This window comes from Primulina eburnea, chromosome 1 (assembly GCF_022965805.1).
Source record: "Primulina eburnea isolate SZY01 chromosome 1, ASM2296580v1, whole genome shotgun sequence".
NCBI lineage: Eukaryota > Viridiplantae > Streptophyta > Magnoliopsida > Lamiales > Gesneriaceae > Primulina > Primulina eburnea.
Genome location: NC_133101.1, coordinates 5,876,691 through 5,903,051, shown reverse-complemented (window position 1 = coordinate 5,903,051; position 26,361 = coordinate 5,876,691). Strand labels below are relative to the sequence as shown.

Genomic DNA, 26,361 nt, shown 5'->3' with positions numbered 1-26,361 from the left:
ATTTGATAAATTATGGAAGAACTAAATTGATATTTGAATTGTTGAAATAAAAAAAAAAGTAAAAATAAAAGTGTGCGTTGAAATTGAAAAACAAAAACAAAAAACAAAAGTGTAATATTGGTATGATATAATAGTAAAATTGGAAGAAAAAATTTGTGTCATTATTATGTGGTTACTATCATGTTTTCAGCTTTAATAAAATAAGATAATGAATTAAGAAGAGTTTTACTATATATTTTTAGTTTATTTTTAATCCCTTTTTATTTTCATCCTCAGAGCTAATACAATATATGTTTTTATATTATTTTTCTTGTTTATATATATAATTTGAATGAAATTTTACCGACTTTCCTTGACGCAGGCAAAATGCACAAAGTTCTATCAATTTGGACAATTGCCTTATTTGGAGTTTTTGGGTGATCTCGGCTTGTCATGGTTTTGTTCATGCCTGTTTTTGCACTTCGTCCATCGTCATGTTTCACTTTTGAATATTTGCATTTACTGACTTTGAAAATTTTAAAAGTACTTTGAATCAAAAGTTACATACATTTCTTTTTGGAAAAAAATGCACATAAATGAATTAAAATTAATCCACTTAAATAAGTTTTGAAATTTAATATTTTTTTTTGAAATAAAAAAATAAAATTAAGGCAAATTATCAATTTTAATTATGTATGCAAGTGTGCGATATTTTTAGTGTTGTATGTTTCGATTAATCAATTACAGTTTTGTAATTATGTATTTTTTATACTTTTAGTCATTCTTGTCAAAATAATGTAACTAAATAGCTAATCATTGTTAAAATTTATTATTAGATTATTGAACACGTGCATATCTCGATAAATTTATTTAATTACGTATTTATAAAAGTTTAACAGTTATTTCAGGAAAAAGTTTAACAATATTATTGATTATTTAATTAAATAATTTTAGTTTGAAATGACTAAAAATAATTTTAAAAATATAATTTACATGGCTTTTTTTTTTTTTTATTCAAATAAACTTTAATAACTAAAAATATCACATTGGTTATTAAAATTGGTATTTTGTCTAAGATGTATTAAAATTCTAATATAATATATAATTTCAAGAAAATCATCTCAGTTCGCTTTCGGAAAACTTGCTGGTCGAAGAGAAACGGTTGGTCTGACGTCACTCGATTACCTGCGTTTGACAGAGATCGGTTTTCTCAAATCACCCCCACAAAAATGTCTGTACCCAGAAGTCGATCGGCGCGGCGGACACCGCCCACTAGAGATCATGAGGCTAGACTCACGGAGTCGGAAAGGATCGAAGGCGCCGGTAGTTGGGACGCCATTGAGTGGACCAAAGTTGATGTATGTAATGATTCACTCTTTTCACTAATCCCTCATTAGGGTTTGATTAGTCCATGGGGTCGCCATTTCGTGCCCGAGAAAAACTCTTCAATCGGGATTGATTGTTTTCTTTCTTTTGTTTTGAGTGATGCTGCAGCCTGTTTCGAGGTCTGTTCCTCAAGGATTACGACAATTCTTGCTTGAAGCGGAGCAAGTCATAGTGGAGGTACATGATTATATATGTTGATCGGTGTTTCACGGGTGAACTTTTGTTGGATTGTTGGTTATTCCTTCTTTGTTTTCTGGTTTTAAACTGTTAGGAAATAGGCGACGGGTTTGAAGCTTTGCCTTACATAATTCTTGAAATAATTGTCAATGGAACCTGTAAATGTTGTTTATTCAATAGTCTATGGGAGATTGATAGACCCATTCCATGTTTGCACTTATAAGAGATTTTCGGGAAGGGATTGAAATTAAGGCTATTTTCAAATTTTGAGATTAAAGAAATCAACCGCAAACAGATCATGCATAAATTTTGTAATTTGGCCTAGTGTATGAAAAACACGAGAGGAACAGTCCTAGGCACTGGGTGAAGTGCTCTACTAAAGTTGCCACTTAAGAGAGCTTCAAATGCACGATGAGTTTGTATAATTGCTTTATGCTCATGACTATTTATTTATACTTCATGAATGTTGAGGTTTGAGTATAGCACCTAGTGAATTTCTCTAGGATAACGCACGTGTCTGGGCTTGAATCTTGGGCCCAGGCTCCATGGCACTGCTTCATCTTGCACCTTCAATAGATTTGGTTATATGGCCTATGTAGATGAGACTATTGCTATACTGATCGGATGTATGTTATAATTTTGGATATATAGAATATAAGAGGATGTTATGGTGGAGATTAAATATGGATAAAACAACGGTTACTCAAGGGTGACTTGCGGTGTTTCATTTGTTATATTTGGAATGTGTGGATATTTTTTTATTCTATCTTTCTTGGCTCAGATGGAGAAAGCATGTTAACACGAGGGTGCCTAGAAGCTGTAGGTTGTTAATGAACTTTACATGTTTACCATTAATTTCGTGAATATTAGATCTCAAGTACTTTATGAGGCCTATGGTATTATGAAATTTGTCACTTTTTATAGTCCATTATTATTAATTGACTATTCCTCACTTCCTTTCATTAACTTTTCAATAGCTTTTACTTTCGGGTTCTAGAAAGTAGAATGAATTGTGTTGAATTTGCATGAATTTTTGTAGGGAATTAATTCATTTGCATGATCTTGTAATTATATCAGCAATTCACTAGTTTCATGGACGATTGATTATCTTATCATTTATTTACATAATCTTTCTTGGAATGATGCAATTTGATGATTAAGTGATGGATATTTTGAGTTGTAGACTCGATATGACCATTAAACTATGGTATTATCTAAATGTTTAGTGCGTACAAGTAATGATATACAACATTTATGATAACATTCAGAATGACTACAATGCCCTTATTTTAAAATTCATAACTGGAAGTCCAATTTCTAATCACGATTTACATATGTTTACCTTACTCGACTCCTCGTTTCGAGTTCAATTTGTATTTCATTCTTCGATTAAATTCCATTTTCCATTCAATCTGCAATTTTTTTCCACCCCCTTTCTATTAGCTTATATCACAGACCACTTTTTTTTTTTTTTTTGAAGTATTAGCTTCCTCAGCGCTTGGATTGTTGGGTGCGTGAGCCCCTCATCACAGACAATTTATTTAACTGATGTCGATCTGCATTAGCGCTGACATGTTATCGAAGATCTGGTATCCTGTAGCTGTGTGTTTAAATTGATTGGTGATTTTGGATTAAGAGTCTAAGTCGAAACTTATATATATTGTGTTTGCTTGAGTTTAACGGCATAGAAATTGTCAGCGCTAATGTATTCTGGCTTATGTTTGATGACATCAATAAATGGAACATATGATTGTAGATTTAATATTTTGTTAGCATTTAAATATGAATATGTAGAGGATGACTGAGATTTGAAATTTTCCTCCAGGGTTATGGCGTTGTTCTTGTGAATATTGATGAAGCTGGAACATTATTCGTTACGAACTTCCGTCTTCTTTTCCTTGTGAGTAAGGCATTATTAAATATGTCCCTATGTTCATTTTTTTAACTCCTGTATAGTAAGCATGGGGTAATTTTCCTGGGTTTGAAAAATCTTACAAGGTTGTGAACCAATGCATTAATGTTATGCATTGTTTAAAAAAGGTAATGACGGCCATGTTTAAAGGAATGCTTTATTAAATTGAATTTCATAACAATAAATTAAAACCTATGAAAAATCGTAGCTGATTTTTTTCCTGTTCATTTTCACAACTTTAGAGTCTTTATTATTATTATTATTATTATTATTTTGGCTAGTATCTTCCATTTTTCCTTTACAAGAAAATTTTTGGCATATTTTTGGTTCGATACAGTATTTTAAAAGACGCCGCCGAGGACCGAGGTGGTTGCTCACCGCCTCGATTTTTAGAAGCCGTGTAGGCGGCCGTCTAATGTAATATATAGAATTTTTTTTATTTTATTTTTTAAAAAGATTCTATGACATATTTTTCAATCAATTTATATCGCATAAAAAGGAAGAATGTGTCATTGATTTTAAATATGAATATGATATAGAGGAATTATTGGAGAAATACGAAAGTAAACAAGAAAAATTAGATATTTAAGTAAAAAAATAGGCGGTGGGTGGCCGCTCGCCTAACCATTCTACTTTTTAGAACACTGGTTAGATTGGATGTTTGATATCATTTCATGGTGTGGTCATGATATTAGTCAGGACTCGGGCATCTTTTTTTTTTTTTTTACAAAGGCTATTTATGGAGAATATGAGCCATGTAAGTGCTCAATCTACTGGTGGTATGTGTGAAAGTAAGTGTAAGGGAAGACAGTACATGGAGTTGTAAATTTTTTCATTAAATTTATTATTATGAAATCAACCAGAATGATTTTTATCATAGAAATTAAAGGACCTAAACCATTAAAGAGAAGATTGAATAAGTTGAATGAATTATAAAAATATGAAGAAATACTAATTTATGTATAAGGTTATTCTTCCTTAAACACGATAAGTTTGTTTAATGTTTGGCTGGATCACTACTAATATCTAAGAGAACTCAAAATTATAGCTTTTATTGTCAAAAATCATATAGGTATGACTGATATCAGATTGATGGCCAATCATCAAATGCAGAATCCTATAAGGCACTTTCATAGTTTTCTTTCTTCTCATTCTTTTTTGCTCATGATCAAATTTTTTTACCTCCTTGTTCCTACATTGTGCAGAGCATAAACTAGTTAAATGAAAGTAGAAGACAATGTTTATTTAAAGCATAATTATAGTTAAAAAGATGCGCATATGTTATGAACTTATCATAAAAGCTTGTTAATACCTTTCTGACTGAAATTTCTGAAATCCTGGGTTTCGAGCATCACAAAATAGATAAAATCCATTTTCACAGAGAGATGCATTATCTTCTATGTAAATGCCCCTTCAGATGTTGGTTCTTATAGATGGTGCACAGTCAACTGCAAATACAATTGAAGTGTATTGATGGCTAGAGTTGGCCAAGATTTTTCATACAATAACATTTAAACTTTGTGTGACAATTTTTTCGAAAACTATCATCCTAATCATTGTTTTTTCCTGTTTGGTTTCTACTTGCAATTACTTAATAATAATATCAACCACATTCATTGGGTCATTTTAGCTTGCCTGTGCTGTTCTTGGTATCCAATGTCAAGGGCTTGATGTTTCTTCTTGGGGTAAATGCTCACGGTTTTCCATTGAGGAAGTTATGCTCGGCCTGTGTGCCACTATTTGAGTAGCTTGCTTTGATGGTGATTGGTGTCCAGCTAACAGAATCATGTTCATTTCCTAGTCCCATTTTCAATAATTTTAAGATGTGTTAATTTCTTTGTATGCTGATGGGCAGCCTTCCATTAATTACATCTGAGCAAGTTGACGTATGCTCATTCATATAATCCATTATTATTTTTATCATGCCATCACTGTTGAAAGGAAATTTATACTTGCGGTTGTTTATTCGTGGTTAGGACTTGGTTGAATTTTAATATAAAATAGCTACAAGAACGAAACACACTAGCTTTTTTCATTTCCATTAGGAATGGAAATGTTATGTGCTTTGAGAATCTGAACTTTTTTGACAAGCAATTTTTTGCAAATTTTTAGTTTTATTTTTGCCCATATTTTTTTCCTTGATTTGACTTCTCCTTTTCTAGAGTGATCAATCTAGAAACATAATAGGACTCGGCACCATACCGTTGGCGACGATAGAGAAGTTTGGAAAAATGGTTAGTTGTTTATTTTTCTCTTACTTTAGCTGTAGACCATAATTTGCATATGCTTTGCTTAGTGTTCTATCTGTTGCTTAGCACTCTTTCTTGTTGCAGAAGCTTCTGAATTTTTTTAGTTCTTTCTCCTCTGTTTCTCGTTGGTTAAATTAATTGTTATTTGTTAAGTTGATATTTCTCCATTTGGGAAAGGAGGGGTGGGTGCTGGATTGGAAGTTGGCTTTAAAGAAACAATGACACTACTTTTGGGTGGATAAGTTTCTCTTCTAACTTCAGGGAATTTTATTTAGATTTCACGGCATACGTACACATATGTATTCTTTATAAAAAATGTTTACGTATTGTCTCGGATGCAATGAGACTTATGTTTTGGCTTTACATTGTTGACCCCTCTGTCCATGTTGTTTGTATGATTACTTTTGGTTTATCACGGCTTTAAGATTACCTTACTTCCCAAGATTATAATGTTTATGATTACGAGCACTTTTTTCTTTGCTGAAGATTACGAAGGTTCCATCAGGCCCCAAGCAGCCTGAAAAAACTCCATCGCAACGGTTGCTTCAGGTCATTGGTATGCTTCATCCTTTTCTCATTTTAAAAATGATAAGCCAGTTGTTAATGGGCTGATTATATTTATGAGTCAGTGAAAGCACTCTTTGAAGAGAAAAGTAGCTGAATGTTTTGTGGCAATTTGTTTATGTATTAGGATGACTCAAATTGCCCAAATAACTCATCCATATATTATTTGTCTACCAGTTGATTTTTAGGTTATGGTGCTGCTGATTGTTGTGACAAATTTACTGATTTTACTATGATTGCAGGCAAAGACATGAGAATCATTGTATTTGGATTTCGGCCTCGAACAAAACAGGCAAGTCGTTCTGATGATGGAAAGTTCATATTCTTTTTTATTTCCGAATCTTGCTCCTTGTAGCTATGCAGTTCATATACTTGATATACAGACTTGTTTGAAATGTAATATATTGACGAATAATATTCTCAAAAGCATTATATATTTATGCACCAGGTTCATTTACTTTTCATTTCAAATCTGATATGGTTTGCAGAGAACTCATAACATGTGAACAAAAAAAGGAGAAAGAAAACAATCCCTTCATGGGGCATGTTCAAGTATGTTTTGGCATTCAAAGATTATTCATTGCCATATAGGTCAAAAAAAATACTGTTTGTGTGCTACTGTGCCCTTGTCTTGATATCTGATTTCTTCTAAAGGTTATCACTGACCTTTACCCAGAGAAATCAAATGAACAAAAGTTGTATTCTCTGTAGATCTTAATTATGTAATACTGATTATTTCAGACATGCCTTAGAAATTTATTTTTAGAATATTGTAGTTGAAGTGTTTGAATCAGCGTTATGTTTCCTGTCAAAAAAAAAAGTGTTTGAATCAGCGTTCACATCAGGGTTTTTTAAACACCTAGCAAAACATGTTCTTGAGCACAATATAGATTGATGTATAACTTTGATGGTTCATAATTGGGGAGCTGACTAACTATCCAAGTTGGGGATTTTGACGAATCTAATTAATCGGCATACTAATCATAGTTTCACATTCATTCATCGAACTAGAGTTTGATTTCGGGCAATCAGGCTCCATTATTATTGGTTCTAACATAATTTTGATCTCCGTCAAGAAGTTGCTCTATGGTTCAAGCTGGTGAGTCGTTGATTTAAATATTTTTATAAAATTTTGAAGCTAACAAACGACTCTCGAATCATTGAACAAATTTTTTTGACTCAAAGTTATCTCAAAATCTATTCAAATTTGTTAATTGTATTTGAGCCCAATTGTTTCTTTGCACTTAGCCACTTGTTATTTAAATAATCAGAATTCTTATAAATGAAATGATGTGTATTAAACATGTAATCAACTATATAATTCAAACTTTAGTGCGCAATAGTTTTAACAGAAAACGTGATGCTATGCCTGACTTAGTTTCTCCCGTACCTGAAAGTATTTTCTAGGTATATGCTTGAAGAAGTTTATTGGATAAAGCAATCTATATTTGATCTTCCTTTGATGGAATGATTCTCTACTGTAGTTGTAACTTTGCAATAAAGTTTCTAGGTTTGCCGGTGTCAAGTTAAATAACTTTTTACTGATTTTATGAACCTGTAATTTTTGGATGAATGAATAATTACTATTTATATTAGTGGTGTCAAATTGAACAAGTATAAATACATTTAAATGGATGGGGGCTGCATTAAAAAAACGGTCTGCTGAGGAAAACACATTTTCGAGAAAAAAAGGAATATAAATGAAACAAGTTTTTGATTTTTAAGGAAAGAAAATGGGGTTGAAAAAAAACACAAAAGTAGCCCTACTAATACCATTTTAAGATATAAAAAAAGGCACAGTGCTTAAACTATTATTTTCTGACTTTTTTTTGCATTCTTAGCTAGGTCTGTTCTCTCACTTTTCATATGCTTCCCCCTAATTCTGGGTAAATGAAATTCTTTGGTTTTCGGTTGTCGTTGCTTTGAACTATTTTGACAAGATATTCAATATACGAGTTGTATGTGAATTTCCAGCTGCAGTATATATTGAAAACATTAAGAAAACACATTCACCAAGTCAGGCATCAGCCTGAGAGGAAAGCTATATTTATAATGTTATATTGGTGTAGCAATGTTATGAGGTCAAAGAAATTATATGTAATTTATCAATTCAAATATAACTTGTTTCTAAACAATCTAATAATGCTATGAATTGAAATAATTTTGGTTTAAACTCTCATTAAACTTTACCGGCAAATGTCCTTCAGAGTCCTAGGGCTTTGTATCATGAAACTGTATCTTACATTTAGCGAGAAAATTTTCAATTGTTTTGGTGCAAAGTTGATACTTCTCAATACAGTATCGTGTTTCTGACTCTTTTGTTCAGCCTGAACCTGCACGATATGAACTCGGTGAGCAAATTAAATTTGAGAAAATTTGTTGAAGATGTGGTTAACCATGTATATTTATCACACTAGCTTACTCATTTACTTCATTTAGTTGTTCGTATTTATGTTAGTTGAATTCTATTGGGCAGTTTAACTGTTGGTATTGGACTTCAATATGTCATCATTTTCCCTTGTTAGAATTTGCATTCATTTTTTTCAGTCTTTTCCTTGTTAAATTTCTCCAATAGTCTTAAATACCACTCCAAATTATATGTTTTAAATGTAATCCTGTTGTGAAATACGGCGTCTTTGCAGAGGCATGCTGTGTTTGATGCATTAATAAGATGCACTAGGCTAGCCAGATTCTGGGATCTTTATGCTTTTTCCTCTGGACCATCAAGATTCAGTAACACAAACCCTAAGCTGCGGCTAGTGGATGAGTATCTCCGGCTTCTCAGATTAAGGTCACATCATGCTACACTCGGAACAATTGAAGATGGTTCGTTCACTTTTTCTAATGAATGGTGGAGGATAAGCAAAGTGAATTCTAGCTATACAATGTGCTCAACCTATCCATTTGCGCTGCTTTTTCCTAACTCTATCAGGTAAGGTACTCTGCCTGCTGCTTTTGTTTGTCCTGTGAAGTCTATTCAGGAGTAACACATAATGCTGCATGCTGTTGTACTGGTACTTGCTTGGTTGCTATCATTAGCGATGAAGAAATACAGCAGGCTTGTTCCTTTCGTGCACGATGTAGATTGCCAGTAATTTCATGGTGTGATCCCGGTATGTGCTATTTCAGTTTCAAAATTAATTTTTTAAATTCTTAATGTCTTGTTTAATTTTTTTGGATGATGAGCTGTAGGAACTGGAGCTGTCCTTGCACGTTCTTCCCAACCGCTGGTTGGACTCATGATGAATATGAGAAGGTGAATTAAGATAAGTGAAGTAATGTAGCTTCTATGGTTTTTGTTGTTTTAGAATCTTTGAGGAGATGTGACTGTAAACAATGTTGGATTAATAAGCATATGGAATGTAACTCATGGTCTTATTTCCTTTGATAATGTTCCTGAGTCCATGTCCCTATGAACTCATATGCAGCAATGCTGATGAGAAGCTAGTCGCTGCACTCTGTACTCAACTTGCAGGAACGAAGGACCGTAGGTAGTCCTATTTTCATTTTGTTTTTATTTTAATGCTAATTCTTGCAGTAATTTTTATTATTAAAAATCCCTTTTGGCTTCCTTCATTGCTAATGTCTTGATTGCATTCTACCACAATACATCTTGATACCCAAGCAACTGAATGTCCCAACAAATCAAATTTCACTTACATATTATCATGATGCAGGTCGCAGATCAAATATCAGCTTTTTGAAGATTATACTGATGAAGTTGTAATTTTCATTTAGGAAATTATATATTGCTGATGCAAGACCCAGGAAAAATGCTTTAGCAAATGGAGCAATGGGAGGTGGATCCGAGTCATCTTCTAATTATTTTCAATCTGAGGTCCGTATTTGTTCGAGATTTTAAACTATGCATCTCAATATCATAAGAATTTTTGGTTTTTGGCTGGTAATTCTCTCTTCCAATTTTGTTGATATCACATTATTTCACGTTGAGTGCTTTCAGATCGTTTTCTTTGGGATAGATAACATACATGCTATGAGAGAGAGCCTTGCTCGGCTCAGGGACTATGTAGATACTCATGGCTCCAATTCATCTGATGGAATGTCTTCATTTTTGGTATGTTTCTGCTTCCTGCATGCATTCTTGATCCTACCTTTACCACTTAATTTCTTTCCGAGTCAAAGTGGTGCCTTTATGTGTAGTCAAATATCTGTTTTTTAGCCGTCAGACTAGGAATATCCAGTTTCACTTGTACACCTCTCAGACATCCACGTTATCCTTTAATAACATCCACGTTATCCTTTAATGGTATCAATTTCTAACTCTAAACTTAACCACCCAATGTTTCCCCAAATTTATGCAACTAAACCTTGGACCTCATCACTCCTGATTCCATATAATTACAGAAGCACAACATAAAAATAAATTATGGTGCTAATGGATGATCCTCCCCACCCATTTAGCTGGTGCTTCTGGAAAATATTTTTCTGGGTTGTTGGACTACGAGAAAGAAGCAATTCTTGCTGCTCAATAAGTTTTGCGACAGCCCAAGAAATGACAGTTTTTTTAACCTTTCTTAGTTATCTTACTTCACTTTTAGATGTTACGATAAATCAACCACTCATCTGGCTATTGTAAAAGTGATGCCTAAGCTGGAATTTCTGTATGCTGATAATTAATATAGTTTTTTACTCATTCCTTTGCCTTTTGATTGATAGAGGCATGGTGGATGGACTTGGGGAGGGGGTAATCTCAGCAGTATGTCCGCTTCTGTCTCAACTCTTGGGGATAGTGGTTGGTTGATTCATGTTCAAAGTGTTTTGGCTGGTTCTGCTTGGATTGCTGCACGGGTTGCTCTAGAATCAGCAACAGTTCTCGTTCATTGTAGGTGAGGATATCATGACCGTTATTTCCTAGTTATAGTCATAAGCAGGAAAAGATTCTATTATGTTAACCAAGGCAGAACTCTCTTGACGAAAAACGTGATGTTACATATATGACAAAGACTTGTGAATTGGACCAGTCCTTAGTTGCCTTTTAAATTTATGCTTATTTTTCCACTTGTGTGGCGATTCTTTTTTGGATTTAGTACCCTCTTAGGATTGATAGATTTAAAAAAATCCATTATTTTAATTTACTTACGTTGTTTGGATTGACAAAATTCAACTAAATTTCAAATTCACTATATGTTAAGTTAAATGATTTCCATTGTAATTGTAGTGGATTTCAAAAACACCCAGGTGGATTTCGTTTGAAATTCATTCCTTAAATCCTTCCCGAAATCAAATCATTTCCTCCAAATCAAATCTATCAATCCAAACACAATTGTAGATGTAAAAGGATGAATTACTTGCTAACCTAATCCATATTCTTCATATATTTATGCGTACAAAAACTTTTCGTAGATCGTGTTGATGTATAGACATGTTCGATGGTGAAAGCCCAACTCTGGACTGGTTGTGTCTATTTTTGCATTGCTTCACTTTATGCTTGCTTACCTTCTCTGACTCGGTTATAAACATTCATTGACTTTTTAAATAACCTGTTTTGTAACTTGCAAGTTGCATTGACTATTTGGCACAACTTTGTAGTGTTGAGGCGGGACTTACAATTATGCATATAGTGGGTAATGGAGCACTCTTAACCTACTGGAGTGAACTGCTGGATTATTCCATTGAGGATTGTTTTGAAAAATGGATGGTTATTTTGAGAAAATGATTCATCATTTTCATGAATCAGACATTGGATTAACGAGGCCGGTTAATTCATGGAGTGTAAGATATTGATATAGAATTAATGTTTTTGTATTCATGAACCTCTAATAAACTTAAATCACCTTGCTTGCTCTCAACTATTATAAAAACATTGCGAATATGATTCATCATTTTCATGAATCAGACATTGGATTAACGAGGCCGGTTAATTCTTGGAGTGTAAGATGTTGAGATAGAATTAATGTTTTTGTATTCATGAACCTCTAATAAACTTGAATCACCTTGCTTGCTCTCAACTATTATAAAAACATTGCGAAACGGATACTATCTTATTTGTTGATATACCACCAGTATGGAAGTATTTCTCTCTATGTGCATTTCAATCTGTTTATATCGGATCTGAATGATGTGCATATTAATTTGTGTAACTGGTGCAAGAGCAACAGTGTAATTTATATTCTGGAATCAGGCTGAAATTTCAGATCTCGCCTCTAATCTATATCATTTATTCCTTGCTGTATTATGACAACTGACATTAATCTGCTTCTTCGGATGGAGCTTGTGTTCCTTTGGTGCTTGTGACCATGATAGTTATTATTTATAGATAGTAAATCCTACATGTTGTGTTTTCATTTTTACTAAATGTTACAAAAATATTCAGTGATGGATGGGATAGAACAACTCAATTGGTCTCCCTTGCAAGCTTGCTTCTTGATCCATACTATAGGACAATTAAAGGTTTCCAGGTATGAGCTTTGTGCCCCTGGATCTTCTTCATTTTTATGTGTTATTTTTTCTTATCTAAATTTTTTTTCCTTTCAAGTGGCTTAAACATTATCTTATATGCTGTAGCTTTTGAACTATAACTAAACATGCTATTTGATCTGTTCTTCGCCTCTTTCTCAAAATTTTGTCAGACATTTTGTGCTACTACATATATTTTAATACTGAATTGATGAAATAAAACAATATGTTGATGGAAAAAAACAGTATGAGGAATAAGAACCTAACCAACAAGATTTTTAATACTGAATTGATGAAATAAAACAATATGTTGATGGAAAAAAACAGTACGAGGAATAAGAACCTAACCAACAAGATTTAGGTTATGAAATATAATTGTAAGTGATCAATAAACTAAGAAAATTTTGTATGACAACCCTTAAACATATGAAGATTTTTCACAAGAACAGTGCTGTTAACGAGAGAGAAAACCTCCCTCGCGGCTATCAAATTTTAGAACCCCGAAAGACAATAAAAATAAGAGCATTGTATGACCAAAAGTTGATGTCTTTAGTTGTACTTTTCAAGCAATTATAGTGAAATTTAGAGGCTTAGATTTGCTATAATTACTGTTGGATGCTAGCTTTAGTAACTGGGCTCAATCTTTTCCTTTAATTCAGGCACTTGTAGAAAAAGATTGGCTCGCTTTTGGTCATCCATTTTCAGATCGTCTGGGAATTCCATCTGTATCTGGGACTGGAAGTGTTCCTCTTGAATTATCACGGCAGGCTTCTACAGGGAGTATCCCATCTTCCCCAATGCGCCAATCGTCTGGATCTTTTGCATCTCAGTCGCAGTCTTCTTCGCATGGTCAAAATAGTTACTCACCAATCTTTCTGCAGGTACATTTTCTAGAAAAATTTTGGGCTGCTAATCATCCTACTGACTTATTTAAAGTCTTTCAAGGAAATACTTATATGCCATATTACTTTTTCGTGAACTTCTAGAATATGTTAGCCCCGCTTGAATATTTTAAAACATCTGTTACCAAGTGAATCTTCTTTTGAATCTAGTCACAGCAGGGAGAATTGTTTTTCCATATAGTAAGCAGAAGATATAGAAGGTTCTGCTGGTTAGCACTTTGGATGCGTTAATTGTTCAAATAAATGTGCAACAAGCTAACTGTAAACTGTGAGACATATTTCTGTAAAGCAATCATTTTTCAGTCAATAATATTGTATTTTGTGGCAATCTTTGTACTGACAAAAATGCATATGCAAAGATAAAAATATCCTGAGATTGCTATGATCAGTTGGAATTTATTAATGTACTTAGTAATAATTATGAAACACTCTATTTATGACTGTAATCTCTAAATTTTGTTTCTTGTTACTTTGGTTTGTTGCCGCTGAATTTCATTAGCATCGATGGAGACATTAGCATTCACTAATGGGTGCACATATGGTATGAGATCAAAATGACCCTTACTGGAAAATTCTCTTTGTGGTTCTTGTTAATCAAATAGAGAATTTTTGGTTATGGTTGTGCGCCATTTACCCTATTGGAATTCCCCATGTATCGAAACTGACAGGAACCGAAAAGTTGAACTTCTTCACTCTTCAACCCGGGGGTATTCAATTTCTTTTTAAAACACAATTCATACAAATGATTAAACCATTTACAAGGATTCAAATTTTGTCACGACATCTGTTACGAAGAAAACCTGCAGATAATTTTCAAATAACGTAATTGCAACTGTAGAACTCCTAATAGTTTTCTAAAGAATCTCCCGATTAATCCGCAAAAAAAGTAAAGATCACCAAGTTCATACTTGATACTAGACAAATATTTGTTTTGTTACGTATAGGCTAGTTTTAATCAGATCGGAAAACTGGTTGTCAGTACAAATAATTTGAACATTACATGTAAATAAAGAACTTACCAAGAAATCAAATCATGGATGGTTGTGCTTGTGGACGTGAGCTAGTGGCAATGGTGCGGGAGATGTAGTTTATGTACAAGATTAAATTAAAATCTTTTTTGTATTAAATCCATTATAAGTCACATTGCATGTATTTTCCTTGTATAGGGTAAATTTTATTTGGAAATGTTTCAATTAAACTTGTACCTTACACACTATGAATAAGATTCTGTTATTGAGATCAATACACATTATTTTTTGCACCTTAAGGCCTAATATACATCACCCACGCTGCTGCCACTATATTGATTTTTACACGCACAGACATTGCTGTTATTCTCCAGCGAGTTTTTGGTTTGTGTACCATACTGAATTTATATATGGTTTCGATCAGTTTTTTGAGACGGTTAAAAATAGCTTATACCAACTTGGTGATCTCTCCTTGTGCACGGATCTGACAGGAAGATTCTGACAGAAAAGCAGGTCAAAAGTTGTGATCGCAATCGATTAGAAAATTGTTTGTGGCTCTTCCCACGATAGATGTCGTGACATAAATTCAAAATCCTTTACATGGTATATTTATTTGTATGATCGTATTTTAGAAGGGATTACCCTTGGTTGACAAAATGGAAAGTTTTAATTTTCTGTTATGTACTGATTTTATACACGTGGCTCAATGTTGTCTTCATTTTTTCAGAATCGACCACATTTACTTTAGTGTGGACCATGGCATACTTGTCATGTTGGGTTGGAATATAATACCTAATCGGGTGAAAAGGTCATTTACCAGCATGTAGACTTTACTAAGAGTGTGAAGACTGGTGTGATCGTAGATTTGAAAGCATTCTGTTATGTCTTGAAGTGGTCTACTCATATTATTTTATGGTTTCCTGTTTAGTTAATAAAAGCACTTGTGGCACACCATTTAGCGAAGTTATGGTTATGTCCATGACACGTGTGCATACCATAAAAGTGGGAATTTTGATCACAGTGTTAAATGCAACTAGATCAGTCTTCCATATTTGTTTGTATACTAATATTATTTTTCTAATTATCGATCTATAGTTTGTAAATTACATATTTGATGGAATTTTGTTCATACATCTAGATTTTAGTGTTAGTGCCCTTAACATTAATGAGTGCCCCTGACTTTTCTCTTTATGCCTAGAATCCATGCTTATTATCTCATGCGTCTTTAAATATACAGTTTCTTGGTTAAAAATAGAGTTCAGCAGTCAAACATCTAAGAAATATATTAAAAGCTTTTTGCTCGTTGGTTATTAATTCAACTTTTACCCCTGCAGTGGATTGATTGTGTTTCACAATTGTTGCGAATCTATCCTTTTGCGTTTGAGTTTTCCTCGGTATGTATCTTTATTTGATGTATTGTGACAGTCCTATTTCTTTAACAGTCAGCTTAATATTGCTTGATTAATCTTGCTGCTGTTATTTCAGATTTTCCTTGTTGATTTATTGGATTGCATGCTCTCCGGCCGATTTGGGAACTTCTTCTGTAACAGGTATTGATCACTACCCTGGTTTTACAATTGATATAATATGAATACTCTGTTCCCTGCTATGTTTTTATACTTGTTTTAATGAAAAATTAGACCACAGATTGAGCTAAAGTATGCAGAATAATTATTTTAACAATCTTTAAACTGAATTCAGTTTAATATAATTGATGCAAATTGACGTTTAACTGTGATCTAGTAGCTAGCATATTTGCTCAGACCAATTCTCTAATAGTTACTTTTGTGTGAATTGAACCCAAGACAATGTAAAGGATGTGAATATTTAATATTGTATTAATATTGTTGTTGTGGATAGAACGTCGAACACCGACATAGGGGTTAACTACCAATCATTATAGGCGCCGTTGGAAATTCTTATCTCATGCTAATTTTCATGTCATGGAACGTTGGTAGACTGCAGATAAACTTTGTTTATTACTTCAACCACAACAACTTTCATCTTGGGAAACTTTTTCTCAGGCTTTTGATCTGTAGGTTAATTTCTCTGTTTAAGCTTATTAATTTCTGATTCGACAATCAGTCAAACAATCCCAAATTTTGTTATACTATCAGTGAATCTCATATTTTTAGTAGCACCATAGCACTTAATGATATCTGTGGAGATCGGTATAATTTATAGATCCTTTTGAAGCAATTACAATGCTCCACATTATCAGATTTTGGAGCCCATTGTTGTTTGCACTTGCCTCAGATGTACAACCCTGTGTCCATCTTTTTGTTTGTCCAGTAGTTGGATGACAAGGGAACAAGTATTGTTAAAATTTATTTTATCATTTTGGATGACCTCTCTAAATGGTTTTTCTTTAACGTCCCTTTAGTGATAAAGAAAGGCAGGAAGCTGGTATTTATGATTCATGTGCGTGCTTGTGGATTTATTTGGCTGATTTACGGGCATCAGAGGAAATGTCTCATGGGCATTTAAACCACTTTTTTGATCCATCAAAACTTAAAGGTCCATTACTCCCCCCTGCTGCATCTTTAGCCCCAACTCTCTGGCCTCAGTTCCACCTTCGATGGGCTTGTCCATCGGAAGCACAAGCAGGGGAGTTTGAAGCACACTGTCGGAACATGTCTATGAAAATCTCCGAGTTGCAGAAGGTAATTAAATTGATTTTCCCCCTGAACCATAAGTTTCAGTTTGTTTAGGTTGGAGCGTATGACAGATTCTGTGAGTCCTAGATACTGTTTCTTTCTATCTCTCCATCCTTCCTCACCTCTTCCCCCAATTCATCTCTCCAGCCCACACCATTCCCGGGTGTGTGCACCGGCTGTTGTGGTGGGTTTTTGAATGCATGACTTTTTCTCTTTTTGTGACAATATTACAAGTACACTGATGCTCAGATTTTTACTGGGGGATAATCAGCAAATTCCACCAACCCTAGATATATTTCTGTATGTTAATAGATTGTTTTGATTATAAAATTGAAGGTCGTGTGTCATGGAACATTAAAACGAAATATAAGATTAGTTTTAGGGTGAATTTTTGAATGTTACGTCACAATAATTGTATGTCTCTGTTGGTAGCCCAATATTCAGCGAGGGTTTGACTTAGCCAGACACAAAAATTAAGTATCTAATAAATTCTTTGGTAAGAATAGTTGGATAATTTTAAACGTTCTTAGGCAAAAGAGTTGGCAGAGGCGAAAGCGGAACAGGCAACAGCTGCAATGGAGTCTTTGGCAGCCGAGCTACAAAACGAGAAGCTCAACAGCAGTTTAAGCAGGGATTGGGCTTGGAAAGCCAGGAAGGAAACTACAGCTATAAGACGAGCAGTACAATCACTTGGTTGCAAGATCCACTTCTCAGAAGATGGTGATTGCATTGTGGGAATCGAAAGCAGCCACATGGATACTCCTCAACAGACAGCATTCTCACCATCAGAAACGCAAACTGGTGAGTTTTTACAGCATGAAAAGAAGCCAAATCTTTCTGCCTCTGTTTCTCTTGAGTCGGACACCATTCCGATGAATCCAGTGACTCGTGTATGTGAGTCTTTATGCCCCTTGCGCACCGGAGATGGAGGCTGTAGGTGGCCTGATGCTGGTTGTGCTCAATTTGGAAGTCAATTTGTTGGTTTTAAGGCAAATTTTGATGCATTCGACCGGCTCTCTATTTACGACAGCTATTTTCAGTCAGAGTAGAAGCTGAAGCTTTTAAATAAGCCTCAGATGTGGGATGCCCTTTGGCCCTGATGTAGGGCTGAATTTTTTTTACTGAGTTTGAACAAAGTTTTGTAGGCAAAAGATGCTACCATGAGAGAGATCTCTACAATGAGTCGAAATTACTCGAATATGACAGCAACTGTGGATGGACCTGTGTATTCGATACTGGCATCTTTAGTACGTATATACATAGAGCGACAGAGTTAGTCTCGACGACCAGACACAATTTCTGGAGATCTTCGTGAATACCATTGGAACAAGTCACCTATTTTGGAAATTCATTGAGATATAAATAAGAAGTTCTGCACATCAAACGGCTGATGATGCCACCATTCATTCTCGGATAACAAAATAATTTGTACAGTTCTTGATTCATTACTGTCAGCTCTAACTGCTGTTGTCTATGGTCATATCAATAACACTCAGACTTACATTGCTACTTTTAAATTTGTGCACTAATATCTAAAGACTTCAAATTATGTGTTTGAGAAACTGTCCAGTGTAGATGAGGAAAAATATATTGTATGATAGTATACAAAATAAATTAATTTTATAACCAGCAAGGAATTAAGACAAATATGTCTTCAGAGAAATACCAGAATTATCTTGTAACTTTACTCCTTTTTAACGTGGTGGATGTTCTGTTAGTCCTTTCTCGTAGTTTTGGAATGCCACTAGTTTCCTAGTAATGAAGTGGTTTTTACTTTTTTAGCGTGTGATATATCCCTATGTTTATTATATTTTAATGCAGATAATGGTGATGATATTAATGTAGATTGTGTAGATAAATGAATGATATATACATATATAAAAGCGACACTCCTTCCAAATATAGGGAAGGTTAATGGTTCGATACGCCCCCCATTCCCCAGCACTTTAAAACTCTCCAAAAAGAAATGCAAAATCTATGTCGATGAAAAGGAAAAGCGTTTTCCCATACGAGAAATTGCTCAGGCTTCTGAGTCCTGTCAAGATTAAGTGAAACATTCTAATATTTCTGTATCAAGTCAAAACACGCGGTGTGCTATTTCAGGAACAAAACACTAATAAACAGAGACAAGATGTTTAATTCATAGATTCAATATATTCTTGAAAATTGCTGTCGTTTGAAGAAGCAGAATCTTCCAACCGTCCCAACTCCTTCTCAATCATAAAACCATTTTGAAATCCACAATTAAGCTGGTAAAGTTCTTTGGTTCTCATTTACAAATAGGCCAACAGTTTTGAACCAGCGCATGAGATCCCTGTGATCTTTCACATAAAGCCAAGCTTGTAGAAATGGAAAAAGGCTCTCATTTATCCCTCGTTCTTCAATGTAACCATGAAGAGCATCTCGAAGCTTCTCATCGACTTCTCTGCCAATTGTTTATACATGTACGATACGTCATTTAAGACAATGCCCTGAAGTTCTACCATAAGTTTCAAGATTCTATTGATAGAATAGAATGAAGATTTAGAAAAGCATGTCAAAATCAAAGCATTAATGGTGAAATAGCCACTGCACCAACAGAATAGGCTTTCACAACTCAAAAAATAACATAAAAGGTTACAGCATGTAATGGTACAAAACGGAAATTAAGATGGCAAAACAACCTCGCAGCCAAAAGACAGAATCAGGCACACATCCCTAGAGCCTAAGAGCAACGTAAAAGATGACCCCGAGCCTATCGAATTGAAAGGGATAATATTCTACAACATAGACATGAAAAAATTATCTCATAATGAGGCTACAACTTGTGAGAGACGGATTTTATAACCTTTAAGGTGCCTATCTGCGACTTACGATTCTACCTAAAAAGAGAAATTTCAACAGAAATGTGTCCAATAACTCCTACAGCTGGTTCGTCACGGTTCCCTTCTTAGCACTTAAGCAAAAGGCTTATACAATTGAATGCAGTGGTTTGGAGAGAGTTTATGTATTGCCTGTAAATGTCAAGTTGCCTATATCAATGATTTCGCATGCTACTGGGCCTTCAAAACCAATTATACTGGTGGCAAAGATACAGGATAATTATGATGCAGCTTGTGTAACGGAGAGGGAGGAAGACAAGCAAAATACAACACAAGAACATTTTTCAAAAGTTTTAATCCAAGGATGTTTTTCAACTTCAGACTGTTTTAGTAAGTAATGGACCAGCTGTGGTATCAACATCTCATAAGAGATGTTTGAAAGCTGAAAACCATTGAGCAAGACAGCAAGGTAGTAGTTACCTGAGTTTTTATTTATATTTCTTTTCAAATGTGCATGAACTTTAACCCTTGGGAAGCAGTAGCTCCAATAAAGTACAATATAAAGACTTTTGAAAATTATTTTCTTTTGCCTTTCCTTTATCATTGTTTCATGCGCTAGTCCCAAAATATTATATCAAAATCTTTTGCTAGTCTATTTGTTACAACCCTTGGGCAGAAGTGCAGTACAAACCCCCAAACTGCTAGCCATTTGGGGGGAGGGTGCTTTAGAGGTTATAAACCCACAAGTCAAGCCTTTCACGACCGATGTGAGACAAACCATGAGAAGTTACAGTATTGAATTCTTAAAACTAAAGAATTTATTTCTAGTTACATCTGACAAATACAGAATCACAACATTCAAGTGACAATAAAATACGGTGGAGCCACTAACCAAAAGATTTTAACAAAGTTATTCTGTATGATGAAGCAAGACCATCAGGAGTTGAAATAAACAAACTCAATCACCTTGCCCTGCAGCATAACTGATTTAAAACAAAAGCCTGAAGAATTAACATTTTAAAAAGGATATCAACTTACTCAAAAACAGGGCCATTGTATTTAGTTGGTACCACAAGAAATCCTGAAGTGTCTGCTTTTGGTCTCATCGAAACTGAGTGAATACCTAAAGCATCTGGATACAGCCCACAGAGAAAATGCAAAGACTCCTCTAGCCCTTGTTTAGAAATATCAACATGAAGAAATAACTGATTGACGTCACCATCACCGTTGTCATCTCTATATTCCCCAGGAACAATGTCTATTAGTCGCATTACTGATAAACTGATCTCCTCATCTTGGAACATACGTTTCAGAACAGGACCTCCACTATCAAGTGCCCCCTTTACAACAGTATATGGAGAAGGGGGGCTAATTTTCTGTAGAATATGAAGGAGCGCGCAAGATTAGTGAGTCAGACACACAAACTCAGGTACTTCATACAATAAGAATCTCAAAATCATTGGTAAAATTACTAATATTTGATAAGCAAATACACAAATGGCAATCCTCGTGCATGTGCCCACAAAATCAATGGATTACGCTACTTATCTTTCAGACGAATAAACTGGTTTACTCCAGTTCATCACATATCACAGAGACAGTAGTACTTTAAAGTTACAGGTTGAGTTCCATCTAGTATTTCAGGGTTTGTAATATAAGGTGTACTGCACCAAGTCAGGCTTTAGTTTAAATGAGCAATAGGTAAACATTTGCAGGTTCGCGGGTATAACCACCAAAACGCAAGCTGCAAGCAAGACAACATAGAAGAAAAGCAAGAATTTATCCAACATCTCAAAAAGCCCCTAGACACCAAAAAGAAAAAGAAAACCAAGTAATAGATGTTTCAATGCGCAGATAATCCAATTTTTCCCCTATATACATTAACGCAAACAAAATCTCCTTCACAGATTTTTAGAATTTCGCTTGCAAAAAAAACTAACTAAAAATATCATCTTCTAAAACCATTTAGTTCTTCTCATATAATCTGATGATACCAAATCTTTCCTGGGTTCGGTCTGGTGAGCTTGCACTTTAGATCAACAATGTTTGGGCCGGGGCGGATGGAACACTACCGGTTTGTATGAAACTAGTAGGTATTGGAAGGTGCCGAGAATTTTTCCGGCATGATCACTCCGATTTTTGATTGGGTTTTTGTGTCTTTAGAAAAAGGAATGGGAGAATGCCCTCTGAAATAATTCTCAAGAAAGTCTTATATCCTGAATGCCCTTCACCATGAAAATGTACACGATATTAATAGTGGTTGAGGGGACTTCTTACCATATTGAGCCGAAGTCTATTTTAGGTAAATTTCCTTATAAAATTAAACTCTTCTCCGATCACTGCAAGTTAGGGCCGGACCTCTCGCCACCTCTAATCACATGGAGAAATTCCGGCCTGATCCCTTGTCGCCTCTAATCACACGGCGAGATCCTGGCACATTCAAGGCTCATTTACGCCTTTTATTTTTGACAAAGTTATTAAGATATAGGCAGATTACATGGGCTTGAGATTCGTAATATAGGCATCTGTGTTTGACAAGAGCTTGCTCCGTATTAATTGGACATGATACCAATGGTTTGGCTCGGCCACCGGGGCTCGGCCGAGCACTATCCCGGGCTAGGCCGAGCACTAGCTCGGCCGAGCACTAGCTCGGCCGAGCACTACCGAGCTCGGCCGAGCACCAGCTCGGCCGAGCACAGGGCTCGGCAGCTCGGCCGTGCCCTATCCCGAGCTCGGCCGAGCAGAGGGCTCGGCCAAGATAGCCGTGCACTAGCTCGGCCGAGCAGCTCGGCCGAGCACAGGGTTCGGCCGAGATAGCCGAGCACAGGGCTCGGCCGAGATAGCCGAGCACTAAGGAGACGAGAGATGATCGGCCGGGCATAGGACTCGAGCACGGTCAAATATTGAGGGCATCATAATCATTTACTCAAAACAGCTTGAGTGGCTCTGAGCATTTTGTAATATTACAAACAAACAAAAACATGAGCTGTAGATTGAGATAATTACGGGTGGAGGAGTCATTTTGGAGACTTCAGCGTAGTGATCTTTAAGTGAGCGTAGGATCATGGAGTTAACGGCCTCCGTGCCGGTGGAGGATGGCCACGATGCTATTGCGCCCCAGTGACGGTGTGCCAAAGGGTGTGAGAATCTGTGGCGGATTACTCCGCCTCCTCCGCCGCCGCAAACCAGAGCCTTTCTCCACATTTTCCAAGTGGTAAAACTGAGTTTCAACTTTTTAGCCAAAAACTCGACGCTTAACGGGGCGTTAAATTCGGACCGGAAACGGTCTCGCCGAGCCGGTTCGGGATCGAACGCAAACCCATAGGAATATGGGTGGGTTTGGTTTACCCTACACAATTTTTTATGTAGGATTTTTTAAAATAATTAATTGTGAATTTCTGAAATCTGAACATGGTTTTTTACTTTAATAATTAAATCACTCAAGTCAGCATAAGTTTTTAGATCTAGTTTAGAAGTATCCCCTTATACATCATTTCCTCCCTTGATAGATTGTCATCGCTTTAGTTTCTTGTTTTAGGGCTTGTTTTTGAATGCAAATACGTTCTTGAAATTTGAAAGTTTCAACTTCAGTAAATATAAATTTATTTTTTCCCATATTGTTTGTAAATTTTATCTTAGAAAAAAACTTGTGTGAGACGGTCTCATGGGATCGTATTTGTGAAACGGATATTTTATTTGTGTCATCTATGAAAAAGTATTATTTTTTGTGCTAAAAATATTACTTTTTATTGTGAATATGGGTAAGGTTGACCACTCTCACAAATTAGGATCCGTGAGACGGTATCTTTATCTTTTATATAATGTTGTTTCAAATTCAAAGTAATTACGAAAATAAATTCAAAGATAAAGGTAGTTTATATAGCACATCAACCACAAAGTGGTAGACTGATCGAAATAGAATATATATGTATATATATACAAGGTAGGATAATGAAATGGGGAGCTGGCGGGAGAAGCAAATGGGAGATTCCCTATTCTTCGAAAGTTGAATGAATAGATACAAGGAAAACAGAGTAGACGTGATCTCTTGGTGGCTCAACTCCACTCTAAGTCCGCCCCGTCGCCGCCTATGTACACGCACACCACCGTAAGCTTCATCTATTGCTCACAATTTACCTGCGAAGAGATCCCCATTGTTATAAAAACGATTGGATACACGAAGAACAACAGACAATATTTCGTATAAAAACGTCTTAGAACACTTTGATACTTCAAACACCAATAGAAATAAATATCAGACAAGGATTTGTCAAGTTTATCATCCATGTAATAAGTTGGAAATTATTTCAGAAATAGAATCTTGCATTTCTAAAGAGATTATTTTTCATAAAAGTGATCTTCCCCAAACGTTGGAACCAAGAACCAGAAATAGAAAGGTGGCATCATCTTAGCACCAAAGAAATCAGAAGGCAAAAAGATAGAAACTTTTGAAAATCAGAGTTAATGGCGAGTGATTAAATCAATTCTCGTCATATTTATTTAAACATGTAATGCAATCTGGTACATTATATTATGCTGTTTTAACAAATTCATGTAGAGAAAATGTTATTTTTCAAAATTTCTCATCTCAAACTCAAAGTTAAAGAGGAAGATCAATGCTTGCCTCAGTCACTGAAAATGACCTTCTCCGCGATATCCAGCAACGGCTGCAAGCACTCTGGTGAAAATTTCCTCGCAAACATGTATGAATAACTCGAATTCGACGTCCGTAGCTCGTCGATGAGAGTGGAGGAAACCTCAACATGCCTGTAGGTATGCGGATGACCACCTATACTACCAGTCCAATCGACCCTTGTGAGAGTATGATGAGTGCATCCATCGGGATCCTCCATCGACAAAAGGGTTGGAAAATAATGCTCCTCCGGATAACAAGAATCGACCTTCAAGCACGGCAGCCTAAACTTGCGCCACAATCTCCGATCCCTTATCACCACCAGCGCGTGTTGCCGGGTTAGAACGAAGAACTGTGATCCAATCCGAAACCGATCGAATGGAACCTCCGGCAACATTGCATTTTTGCCCCTGGCTACGTATCTGTCCCACAGTTGGGGCTCGTGGGATAATATTTCGATGAAGCTACGGTACATAGGTGTGGATGGAGATGGATCAGCGATAGGTTTGAGGAAAAGGGAGTTGTACATGAATTTGAAGGAGTGCAGAGGGATGCAGTGTTGGGAAACGAGGGCGAAGTAAGAATTCAAAGGGTCGTCGAGGAGAGCGGTGGCCAGGAGGCGCCGGGCGGCGGAGACGAGGGACGGGGTGGCGCGTTGGGTCTTCTTGGCTGCGATGAAACGTCCAGAGAAAACCCCCTCCGGGGGCGTGATCTTGGACGATGGATCAGCGTGAATGTAGATGTTGTACAGGGGCTCGTTGTTCCGGAAGAAGAGCTGCCAAAGGGGTGCGAAATGAAGATCAGTGTTGGTGAGGAAGAGGAACGCGATCTTTGGCTTGGCGTTGCCGGTCCCGAGGTGGGATACGGCGGCGGGGCCGCCGAGGGACGCTAAGGTAGCGCGGCGGAAGAGGGCGAGGTCGTCGAGCTCGTCGGGGAGGGAGATTTCGACGTGTCTCGGCGGCAGAATCCGTGGGACAAAGAGGAAAAGCAACGGGAACGAGAGCAGGAGAGCGAATGAGAGGACGAATGGCGTGTTGAACATAGCAGCCTCGATCTTCCTTGATGACGATGAAGACGACGATTGCATGAAAAATCTTACCGATGTTGATCGATTCCCCACGTATAAACGGATCTTTCAATCTGTGTAGATATACAGATTAATTTGTATGTATAATATCAACGTAAAAAGTAACAGATGGCACGAATTTTCTGAGAACCATAAGGATTATGGAAGAACGAAGGGCTGTTTATGGTGTAAAAATAGCGTTACGATTGTTGTTGGAGAAGAAGATTGATGATGGAATGAAGAAGGCTTTGGTTCTTTCTTTTTCTTTTTCTTTTTCTTTTTCTTTCCCATTTTCTTTTAAGGTTGATGTATCCAAGGAAACTGTCCCATTTAGTATTTTGTAGGAAAAGAGAAACGTGCGATAACTATATTTATGTCGGGGTCTTTATTTTCTAATACGTCAAATTTATATCATATTTTCAAATGTTGTTCAATATTAATTACATATGTTTAGTGATAATAATTTTCAGAAAATGGACTGAAAAAACAAATTTATTATACTAAGACCAACATTAGACCAATTAAGTGGTCGAAACCAAAACAGATTAATTTTCAGGATTAATTTTTATATTTTCTCTAAAATTTATCTAAAAATATGAAGTATCAAAATGTAATTTTCAATATCTAAATGTAAATAAAATAATAAACAA

General features: G+C 35.7%; 3 protein-coding genes across 6 annotated transcripts; 1 reads left to right on the top strand and 2 right to left on the bottom strand.

Annotated features, from left to right (window-relative positions):
* Positions 1-1,097: 1,097 nt before the first annotated feature.
* Positions 1,098-18,576, top strand: LOC140824159 (phosphatidylinositol-3-phosphatase myotubularin-1-like). Of its 4 annotated transcripts, XM_073185757.1 has the most exons (19): positions 1,101-1,337; positions 1,474-1,542; positions 3,368-3,442; positions 5,617-5,688; positions 6,190-6,259; positions 6,510-6,559; positions 8,910-9,199; positions 9,307-9,380; positions 9,460-9,523; positions 9,696-9,758; positions 10,006-10,105; positions 10,229-10,342; positions 10,945-11,114; positions 12,602-12,686; positions 13,344-13,565; positions 15,889-15,948; positions 16,040-16,104; positions 16,938-17,217; positions 17,742-18,576. In XM_073185757.1, the coding sequence occupies exons 1-19, from the start codon at positions 1,209-1,211 to the stop codon at positions 18,258-18,260; spliced, it is 2,571 nt and encodes an 856-aa protein (XP_073041858.1). In that variant the 5' UTR covers positions 1,101-1,208; the 3' UTR covers positions 18,261-18,576. The 4 variants fall into 4 exon arrangements, with proteins under 4 accessions (XP_073041871.1, XP_073041858.1, XP_073041860.1 ...); XM_073185770.1 differs by lacking the exon at positions 16,938-17,217 and having other exon boundaries at positions 1,098-1,337; positions 17,742-18,068; XM_073185759.1 differs by lacking the exons at positions 1,101-1,337; positions 1,474-1,542 and having other exon boundaries at positions 3,430-3,446.
* A 619-nt stretch (positions 18,577-19,195) lies between these two features.
* On the bottom strand, positions 19,196-23,257 carry LOC140824154 (uncharacterized). The gene is made up of 3 exons (XM_073185753.1): positions 23,019-23,257; positions 21,051-21,388; positions 19,196-19,636 (listed from the first exon to the last, which is right to left on the bottom strand). Exons 1-3 carry the CDS (start codon positions 23,214-23,216, stop codon positions 19,456-19,458), a joined length of 717 nt encoding a protein of 238 aa, XP_073041854.1. The 5' UTR covers positions 23,217-23,257; the 3' UTR covers positions 19,196-19,455.
* Positions 23,258-23,913: 656 nt separating this feature from the next.
* On the bottom strand, positions 23,914-26,024 carry LOC140824149 (glycosyltransferase BC10-like). Its single transcript, XM_073185748.1, has 2 exons — positions 24,637-26,024; positions 23,914-24,149 (listed from the first exon to the last, which is right to left on the bottom strand). Exon 1 carries the CDS (start codon positions 25,730-25,732, stop codon positions 24,638-24,640), a length of 1,095 nt encoding a protein of 364 aa, XP_073041849.1. The 5' UTR covers positions 25,733-26,024; the 3' UTR covers positions 23,914-24,149; position 24,637.
* Positions 26,025-26,361: the final 337 nt, after the last annotated feature.

Coding starts and splice junctions, on each gene's coding strand:
- LOC140824159 (XM_073185757.1), top strand. CDS start 1,209: ATGTCTGTACCCAGAAGTCGATCGGCGCGGCGGACACCGCCCACTAGA. Junction 10,106..10,228: donor CTAATTATTTTCAATCTGAG/GTCCGTATTTGT, acceptor GAGTGCTTTCAG/ATCGTTTTCTTTGGGATAGA. Junction 17,218..17,741: donor AAATCTCCGAGTTGCAGAAG/GTAATTAAATTG, acceptor AAACGTTCTTAG/GCAAAAGAGTTGGCAGAGGC.
- LOC140824154 (XM_073185753.1), bottom strand. CDS start 23,216: ATGTGGAGAAAGGCTCTGGTTTGCGGCGGCGGAGGAGGCGGAGTAATC. Junction 21,389..23,018: donor CCAAAATGACTCCTCCACCC/GTAATTATCTCA, acceptor CATATTCTACAG/AAAATTAGCCCCCCTTCTCC. Junction 19,637..21,050: donor TACAATGGCCCTGTTTTTGA/GTAAGTTGATAT, acceptor AACAATTGGCAG/AGAAGTCGATGAGAAGCTTC.
- LOC140824149 (XM_073185748.1), bottom strand. CDS start 25,732: ATGCAATCGTCGTCTTCATCGTCATCAAGGAAGATCGAGGCTGCTATG.